The sequence below is a fragment of the Onychomys torridus genome, chromosome 22, assembly GCF_903995425.1.
Source record: "Onychomys torridus chromosome 22, mOncTor1.1, whole genome shotgun sequence".
Classification (NCBI taxonomy): domain Eukaryota; kingdom Metazoa; phylum Chordata; class Mammalia; order Rodentia; family Cricetidae; genus Onychomys; species Onychomys torridus.
In genome coordinates, this window is record NC_050464.1 from 6,116,954 (window position 1) to 6,127,296 (window position 10,343).

At 40.8% G+C, this 10,343-nt stretch overlaps 1 protein-coding gene across 1 annotated transcript in view; it reads right to left on the bottom strand.

The window, feature by feature from the left end:
- Positions 1-6,774, bottom strand: part of LOC118572592 (cytochrome P450 3A19-like) — a 19,578-nt gene extending 12,804 nt beyond the window's left edge. Inside the window, exons 1-2 of the mRNA XM_036172315.1 lie at positions 6,426-6,774; positions 5,999-6,060 (exon numbers count right to left, since the gene is read on the bottom strand). Coding sequence (XP_036028208.1) covers positions 5,999-6,060; positions 6,426-6,774 — 411 coding nt within the window. The remainder of the gene's footprint in view (positions 1-5,998; positions 6,061-6,425) is intronic.
- Between the last annotated feature and the right edge of the window lie 3,569 nt (positions 6,775-10,343).

Genomic DNA, 10,343 nt, shown 5'->3' on the forward strand with positions numbered 1-10,343 from the left:
CAGCCTTTTTAAATTTTAATTGAACTGGGACTACAAGAAGACCAATAGCGTTAAATTTCTTTAGAGAGGAGCAGAAACAAACATTTAGGAAGACTTATGAAATTTTGTAGATGACATACCAATAGGCCATTTACTCTTTTTCCTGGGACAGATGATTTGTCCTTTTTCTTCAGTTGTCTCATTTGTCCAGTGTTCTTCAGATTCCTTACCTTTCATTCTCCTAAAAAACAAAAACAAAAGTCTTTCCCCAAGCCTAACTTTGGGTATGTTCCCTTTTGGCAAGTTATATCTGATTAAATGAAAAGTATTTGTTAGTGGTATATGTTAGTTTAAATTGGATGGTCATGCTGGTTGATGAACTATCTATCATCTCTTCTAATTAAGAGGTCTCTCTTGTTCAAATCAAACCTTTATCAATTTTGATGGTATCCACAGCTTATCTTCTCCTGTAGAAAAAAACATAACTTTGTCCCCAATGTAACACATATCCTGGTTTCCATTCTGAGGTCAGAACATCCTTAAAGTATATAAGCTGATTTAATTCTGTAGTTTTTTTCTATTATCCAATGTCTCTCTGCAGCTGTTGTTCCTTTCTCATTAGCACTGAGAAAATTCAAACTTAATAGAGCATTATGCAGTCTATTTCTGGGGGATTTTGTTACCCCTTTCTGTTTATTTAGCATATACTTTAGAGTTCTGTTTGGTCTTTCTATAACTGCTTGGCCTGTAGGATTATGTGGTATACCTGTAATATACTTTATATTGTAATAAGCAAAAGACTGTTTCATTTTAACAGAGACATTTGCTGGAGCATTGTCAGTTTTAATTAGTGCAGGTATACCCATGATGACCATAACTTCTAGCAAATGAGTGATTACAAAATCAACTTTTTCAGAACTCAAAGCAGTTGCCCATTGAAATACTAAATAAGTATCAATGGTATGGTGTACATATTTCATTTTTCCAAATTCTGCAAAGTGAAACACATCCATCTACCAGATTTCATTCCTCTGAGTACCCTTTGGGTTACATCCTGCTGGTAATAGCATCTGATTGTAAAAGGAACAAGTAAGATATTTCCTTACAATAAACTTCACTTGTTGCCAGGTTATAAAAAAAATCCTTTTTTAAACCTTTACTATTGACATGATTTTTTTTGTGAAATTCTGAGGCCTCCAGCACATTTCCTATCAATAATTTATTAATCTAATCATTACCTAGTGCTAGAGGGCCTGGCACCAGTATGGGATCAGGTATGAGTTATATATAAAGGATGACTCCTTTTCCTGATTGTATCTTGTAACTGAATAAATATTGAAGTTAATTCTGATGCATCAGGGATAAATACTGCAGTCTCAATGTGTAATACCACTCTTTCAGCATACTGAGAGTCAGTAACTATGATAAGAGGTTCTGGAAATCCATTAATACCAACAAAAGCCAAAGGATTACTTTGTCTGTCCCTTGTTGATATACATTTCTTAGACCAATGTTTACCAATACCACACTTTCTGCATAATCCTGAAGAGAGGGGCATTCTATTGCCATTGTTCCTTGAATAAACATTGTTTCTAGGAATGCCCTGTTCACAGTCCCTCTTCAGGTGACCTTGTTTACTGCAATAAATATATGACATTATTATTTTTCCTCAAAGCTTTTGATGTCAACTCTCCTATCCACAATATCACTCCTATCATGGTCACAAGACTCAATATTAATTGTGTCCCTGGGGGTTGGGGATTTAGCTCAGTGGTAGAGCAAGTGCAAGGGTTTGGTCCTCAGGTCTGGAAAAAAAATTGTGTGCCTGATCCAATCCTCCAACGGTGCTAATCTAGTGTTTAATGGACTGATCACCTTCCTGCATGCTACATTAGCATGTTAAAAAGCCAAAGATTCAATTATTATCTCTCTAGCTTCTGAATTTGGTATAATTCTTAAATTTACTGCTGAAGATGATGTTTGTAACAAATCCATGAAGACTTCTCTTGGTCTTCATATAACTTTTGCAATTGATTCAATTTTCTTACCTGCTTTCTCAATTCTCTCCCATGCGTTCATGGCTGACATGTGGCATAGAGTTAGGGTTTGGTTATTATATAATCATTCTCTTTGTATATCAGCATAATCGCCTTCTCCAAGAAGCTGATCCTGGATAATTTCCATACCTCTAGTCCTACATTGCTTTTCTACAGTTTTAGCCTCCTCTTTAAATCATGTTCGCCACTGTAATTGTGGACTGGCCTCCAGTACAGCTGTAATTAGTTCTTTCCAGTTGTGAGGGATAATTCTATTACAAGCTGACCACAAGTTCAGTTATTTTGTACCCACCCTTGATCATTTGGCAGTTCCCATAGGTTACTGGATAGATTAAAGTTTGCTGTCTGGTAACCTGAAGCTGTTTCTCTGTAACCATGAAATTCAACCCTGACATATGTTCACCTTTAAATTCTTCTGTCTGGGTCTGAATTTCTCTATAATTCGTTTAACAGATTGATTCATTTTCACGGGCTTTCCTAAAGCTTTTATCTTGGCACTTAAATTTGCCAATCTTTTTTTGCTAAAATAAAAATGACCAAAAAAATAACATTCATAACTGATGTTACATACATCGCATCAATATTAATTATCCTCTCATTTAATTGTTCCATTTTCAGACTGCCTAATGTATTATCAAACAGAAACCAAATACCTTCCATTGTAAAAATGTTTCCCACTTTTAATGTGGGAAAAATTCTCTTTTAATTAATTCCTCTGTTTAGGATATCTTAATTGATTCACCAAATCTGTCGACTGTATAGAACAGTAGCAGTCTGAGGGAATTTCAAAGCAGCTTGTGTAGTATGGTACCAAAAAGAGAAGGGAATGCAGAGAGAGCCCACCACCCACCAGGAGAGAAAAAAACAAGAAGACTCTGGCCCACTTGGTGTGGAGATCTGGCTGCACACAGTTCAGGCCTGAGCCAAAGACCTGTAATGTCACAAGAGTCTTTTTAGTGAATTCTTGCCACAAACTGTTGAGTGCCAAATATAACAAGAATCTTTTTTATTTCTGGAGCTGAGGACCGAATCCAGGGCCTTGCACTTACTAGGCAAGTGCTCTACCACTGAGCTAAATCCCTAACCCCAACACGAATCTTGAAAGGTCTTAATAAAAAATCCAGAACCAGAAATTGGAGTGAAAATCTGAGGGAGCAGAAAGAAGATACATTCTTGCCCCTTGGAGATCCTCCACCAAAGAGACTTACTTCCTGTATACCCATGCCTATATACCTTTCTGTCTTGCCATCTCATTTCCTCTCCACTCAGATACATTACTTCCTGTTTGTCTGTATACACCTCCAGTCATTTATGGTTAGTGCTAGGATTTAAGGTGTGTGCCACCATGCCTGGCTCTGTTCCCAGTGTGGCCTTGAACTCACAGAGATCCAGGTGGATCTGTGCCTCCCAAGGAAAAGAATTAAAAGAATGTGTTATCACTGCCTGACCTCTATATTTACTACAGTGGCTGGGAATAAAGGCATGGGTAAGACAAGAAGTAACACTTTGGAAGCTGTGGCATGGTGAGGTAAGGTTAGCTGGTGGCTGTTCTGATTCCTCTGATCTCTGTCAGATTTCACCCCTATTTCTGGCTCTGTGGCTTTTTGTTTGTTTGGTTGGTTGGTTGGTTTTGTTTGTTTGTTTAATAAGACCACTTAGAAATGCATCTACATTTCATTCTATGAGAATTTCATGCATAAACACAATATATTTTGTTCATTTACATCCCCTGCTCCCCCACTAAAATTCCTTTGGATTATCTCCCTAATCCCCCACCCTAATTCATGTCTTCTTTTTGTTTAAAACTTGCTAAATTGGCTGGGTGGTGGTGGGGTATGTTTTTAATCTCAGCACTTAGGAGGCTGAGACAGGTGAATCTCTGAGTTCAAGGCCAGACTTGTCTGTAGAGTGAGATCCAGCACAGACAAGGCTACACAAACACTCATACACTTCAAATAAAATTTTTTAAATCAAACAATTGTTTTTGAAATTGCATTTACTTTTATATTTCTCCCTCTGTGAATGTGCACAAATACCATGTGATGCCTGGGAAGGTCAGAGGACAACTTGTGGGCATCCTTTCTAACATTCCTTCTATGTGGATTATCAGGGATCAAATTCAGTTCAGCAGACTCAGCAGCAAGCTCCTTTACCCATTGAGCCATCTCTCTGGCCCATAAACTAGATATTTAAGATCTAAGAAGGAGAGACTAGTTTCCTATAATATGACATATTCTGCCTTGAGTTTCTGTGCCAGGTGTCCTCGTCCCCGAAAACATATACATGGCAGCATTAGGGAACAGCAGGAACATGGGAAAACTTGCCAAAGGCAAGATCTTGTTCCTTCCCAGATGTCTCATTTTCTGCACACGTACCTGGGGTTTCCCACTTCCTTCCTTTGTTTTGCTCATATCATCCATGAGTCATCTGACCTATGCTTGTTCCACCCCCACCTCCACACACACCCTTAAGCTTGTGTGTTTGCAACATTGGCTTTTCTTGAGCTGAGAAACTGGAGTCTCAGAGCTGTGGTTGCCTCACAGCTTAACCATAGCGGGAAATTCAGCAGACCCCCTCAAGGAAATGGAAGTTCTTTGTCTTCCCAGTCCTTTCACTTCACAGCACAGTTGATGATCTAAAGCTGGCATTGCAAATTGCATGAAATGACATCAATTAGTGCTGGAGAGAGGCTCATGGGTTAAGAGTGCTGATTCCCACAGCTAAGTCTAGCTCTCAGCCCTCATCAAAGACAATTCTTTCTGCTGTACATGGAGGCATACAGAGATCCATAACACAACAAATGCAGAGTAAGTGACTATATGATGCACAGCCTACTTGGTTTTATATTTTATACTTATTTTATATTTGTAATGCAACTGCTACATAAAGATGAGGAAACATAGACTGTAAGAGCCTGAGGACCAAGACAACTGGAGTTACATGTGATAACTTGATATGACAGGTGTGCTATGCTTATGAAATCTCAACCATGAGGTTGCTGTAACAAAGCCCCAGTAACAAACCACCTGCTAACGTTCACTGTGAATGGGAAGTTGAACGAAGTCTCACATCTAGATGAAGAGCCATGGCAATCAAGAGATGCTGAGAGGAGAGAAATCAGTCTTTTCCAGGGTTCAGTCCCCTGATAGGTCATCCAATTGGAATTGGTCAGCAATAAACACATATACTAATCAGCAACTCTAAATGGACTTACTAGAACATACATACATGTGAGCGTGTTTGTGGTGTGTGTGTGTGTTTGTGTGTGTGTGTATGTGTGTGTATGTGTGTGTGTGTGTGTGTAATAATAATTATAGAATAACAGGTCATGAACATGAGAGGGACATTGAAAGAGCTGGAGTGTAAAGGAGGGGGTAGAAAAGATGTGAAGACAGTACTCATGTATGAAATTATCAAATTAAAAAATTAAGAGAAAAAACATATGCATGTGTGAAAATTAATTCAAATAAAATATTTTAAAAATATTGTCTACCCATACTTATCTTTTAATAATTTCATGTATGCATATAATGAAATTTGGTCATTTCACTCTCCAATTAACCTCCTTTGCCCTCTCCTACTAAACCTCTTTTTCCTCACTCACCACTTCTCGTTTTCATAGCTATTTGTGTGTGTGTGCGTGTGTGTGTGTGTGTGTGTGTGTGTGTGTGTGTGTGTGTGTGTATCTGTGATTCACTGAGTTTATTTGGATTTTCTTGCCAGAGTGTGGGTGGAATGCCATATGCTGGAGCATGGACAACTTAGTATTCACTACAGCATTGTAGAAAATACTCCTCCTCCATCAGCCATCTTTAGCCTTAGGAAACGATAGGCCCTCTGAGACTCACCCATGCCATGATGAGAAGTGGATGGGCCCAGTAAGGGTTTCTTCAGGTATCTACAATTGCTGTGAGTTCATGAAAGCAACAGCTATGTCATGTCTGGAACATAGGGTTCCATACCGTTCCTCTCCATTCTCTGGCTTTACATTCTTTGTACTCACCCTCTTTGATGTTCCTTGAGTCTTAGAGGAGGTTGATGCAGATGTCCAATTTAGAGCCAATAGGCTCTGTCTCTTAATGGTCCCACTACTGCTTAACATTGAAACACTGGGAGCCAGGCTTCCCACACGTGGGTTCATAGAGGAAGAAACTTCAACCAAACCACAGCGTTCTGCCCTTGGCCCTTATACTCATGCCAATATCAGAGCATGAATGTGTTCATTTCATGCCAATAGTGCCAAAGTCTTCTTTTATTCCACATTGCTCAAAAGCCTAAGTTCAAAGTCTCCTATGAGGCTCAGGGTAAATGGCCTGGCTGTCAGTGTGAAAACTCAAAAACAAGTTGTTGCATACTTTAAGGTACAAGGAGAGGGCAGGCAAAACCTACCAAGGCAAGCATTAAATTCCAAATCTCCCAGAATGATGTTCTGTGCAAATTGCAGCAGGGTCACAAGTCCTTGGATGGCTCTTCCTAGGATATGTTGCTTGTCAGAGACTCTGTTGTTGCCTACTTGATTGAGCTGGCTTCCTACACCACCTGTAGCTTTCCTAGGTGAGCTAGCTTTCCTGCACCACAACAGGTTGCTCTGCCTATTACTGGATGCAACTCTCAGCTCCATTTGTACACCTCTAACCAACATCACTGATTTGGGGACCTTCTTAAGGGGCTCCAATTCTGCAGCAAACATCTGTCTGACCTCCCAGCCTTTGCTTGAAATGTCAATGGAAGTCCCCATGACTTCATAGCTCTTGTATTCTGTGATTCTGAAAGACCAAACACCATGGAGATATCTCCATCTGCCACCTGAATCAACTATACTTAAGCCAATATGAACCATGGTTGCAGCTGAGGATAAATCAGCTGGGAAGTGGGGAGCTGAATCTCAAGGTAAGACAGGAAGCCATAGCTCAGGGACACCTTAGGCTCTACCTCATTCAAAGTCTCACTCTCTCTTAATATCATCAGATTTGGCACTGGAACTGGTTGGCTCATGTCTGAAACCTCTGTACCTAGAAGTCAGGAGAATCAGGAGTTCAAACTCACTCTCAACTACATAACAAATTTGAGGACAGGGTGGACTATACAAGACCTTGTCTTCAAAACCAAAAACAAACAAAAAAGACTTTGTACTCTGGTACCTGTAGAATCCACTGATGTGCTGAGGGCCCTACCAAGACTCAAGCTTCCTGCTGACTATTCAGGGTCAGAGTTTTAATGTCAATAACACAAACTCATTTGGTAAAGTGCTTGCCTTCTGTGTGTGAGTTAGATAACCCAAATTCACCAGAAAAAAATAGGCATAGTGACTGACTTAGTCAGGGTTTCTATTAATATTTTAAAACACCATAACAAAAAACAAGTTGCAGAGGAAAGGGTTTATCTGCCTTACACATCTGCATTGTAGTCCATCACAGAATGAAGCCAGAGCATCAACTCAGACAGGGCAAGAATCTGGAGGCAGGAGCTGATACAGAGGCCATGGAGGGGTGCTGCTTACTGGTTTGCTCCCCACAGCATGCTCATCCTGCTTTCTTAAAGAACTCAGGACCATAGCCCTGGAATGGCACAATCCACACTCCTCTCCCATCAATGACGAGTTCTGAAAATGCATTACAGACTTGCCTACAATCCAATCTCATGGAGATATTTTCTTACTTGAGGTTCCCTCCTTCAGATAATTTTAGCATGAGACAAGGCGACATAAAAGTAGCAAGCAAAGCATCATTTTCTTGTAATCACACAATTGGGAGACAGAGACAGGAGATATCTGGGAATTCCTGACTACCCAGACCCACCTATTTGATGAAGTCCAGTTTTGTGAGAAACCATATTTAAAAAAATGTCTGATGTTGTCCTCTGACCTCCATACATACAAACTGTCTTGTGCATACACACACACCTGAATATGTTTTTTCATGTGTTCTCTCACAAATATGAACTCTCACACACACTCTTTCATACACTAAAACCAGGCTTCTTGTAACTAGGTTATGTTATTATAATCCATAACTAAAATTAAACTTCAGACACTGTAGCTTGGAACCATGAGGTGACACACACAGTGAGTAACTGGTAATGCTGTGGTGTGTGTGTGTTTGTGTGTGTGTGTGTGTGTGTGTGTGTGTCCCAAACTCAACTATTAGAAACTTCAACTTTTCAAACAACAGGGTGGAAATTTTGAGAGGGAATGGGCCATCTGGACTCTGTTCTCTGGGGTGAGATCTTAAAGGGAACTGGAGGGCTGAAGTGGGAGGTGCATATGATCAAGATGCACTATGTAAAATTTTCAAAGGGTAAATATTATTTTAAAAGCTGGGAACTCCAAGAAAATACTTGATGAGGTACCTGGTGTTAGAACAAAACCCCCAACTCACCCAACAAGCCAAAGGGGAATTAGAGTTGGTGGATAAAGCACTTGTATGCTAAAGTGGATTCCAATATTCAGATTCCAAGAATCACCCTAAAGTGTGCAGACATGACAGCTATTTGGTCAAGCCTGACAGGATCCCTGGTCCAGAAAGACTAGTGAGACTAGTTAGCTCCGGTTTCATCCACAGACCGCACATGAAGTGAGACACTGTGGAGAAAGACACCTGATAGCAACTCTGAACTCCACAAGCATGCACCTTAACATATGTGACCTTGTGTGAGAATGCAATGAAACAACCATAACAAAACGTAACATCCCCCACCAAACAAACCAAGAAGAGAGATAAAACGGAGGGAGCCAGCTCCTGCACCCAGGGTGATGTTTCCCTTCATGCCTGATGTTGAACTGTTCTCATATTGGGGGACCATTTGTTCTCACTACAAAGAAGGTTTTCTTGTCTTCCTTTCTTCCTCTCTCAATCTCAAGAGGAACAGACACCATTTTCTCCCATGAGCCACAGCGTGTGTGCCCTTGTGTCATTATGCACAGCAGTTTCCTTCCTTCTCCTTTCTCAGTCCCTCTTCTCCAGTGGAGTTTCAGCTATTTTCCCTAGGAGTGACGACTTGAAAGTCCTTCAGTCATTTCCCTCAGGTGTCCCTTTCCTTCTCCCTTTGTGGTCTGTCTCCTCCCTCTGTGCTCTACTGAATGCCTGACCCTGTGTCAATATCACATCTTGGTGACAGTCACCAATCCTGTCAGCTCCTTATAAATAAGTCACCAGTCTCAAATAATTTGTGACATCAACACCAATTGAACCAAGACAACAGTTGTTATTAAACTGGGCTGTTCTCACAACATTGGAATGCCTTCTCTGTTTATCTTCAGGACTACTGTTCCATGGTAGAACATGTGGAGGGACATGCTGGTGATCCCTGACACACTCAGGCCACTTTGGATACTCTGGTCTGTACTTTCTCTAAGTTCCTAGTACACTAAAGTCTTCTTGCAGTGGGTTACACATCCATTATCTCCCACCATGCCACTTTTTGAGAAAGGATCTCTCTATGTAACTCTGGCTGTCCTGGAACTCACTCTGTAGATAAGATTGGCCTCAAATTCAAAGATATCCACTTGCCTCTGCCTCCTGAGTGCTGGGGCTAAAGTGTGCATCATCATGCCTGGCACAGTGTCTCTCTTGGTGCTGGTCTTGTTCATGTGTCATCTTATTGTTTATGCTCCACAGATGCACCCAAGATCAGGGAAAGTGAAGACTCAATTTGGAGAAACAGAAGAGACTCAAGATTCTAGATGGAACCAAGAGATAAGACTGAGTACCAGGGCCCAATCTAGGTGGGGAAGAACCCCTGGAAAAATCACTGTGGATGGCAGGCACAATAACCACTTGTTTCCTTAGGTACTCTTTCCAACTAAATGTAAAAATTGATGCAAGCTGGGTGAGGTGACTATAAGCTATGATGCCAGCACAGGAGAGGCTGAGGAAAGATGACCTCATGTTTCAGACCAGTGGACAACATAGTGATTCTCAAGCTATTCTGGACCATCATCCTGGTTTCCTTTCTGTCACTGTTGTAGAACACAAAAGTAACTTTGGGAAGAAATACCTTTTATTTCTGCTTATAGGTTATAGCCCATCTCTGAAAGAAGTCAGGCCAGGAACACAAGCAGGAACTTCAGGTAGAAACCATAGAGGAATGCTTCTTGCTGGAGTGCTCAGACTCTTAGTTACCTACTAGATTTCTCATACTGCCCAGGGACATCTGCCTAGAGAGTGTGCTGCCCAAAGCTGTCTGAAATCTACTACATTAATTAATAATCAAGACAATCCTCCAAGGACATACCCACAGGCCAATGAGCTCTAGACAATCCCTTTGCTGAGATTACTTCCTCAGATGATTCTAGGCTGTGCTAAATGG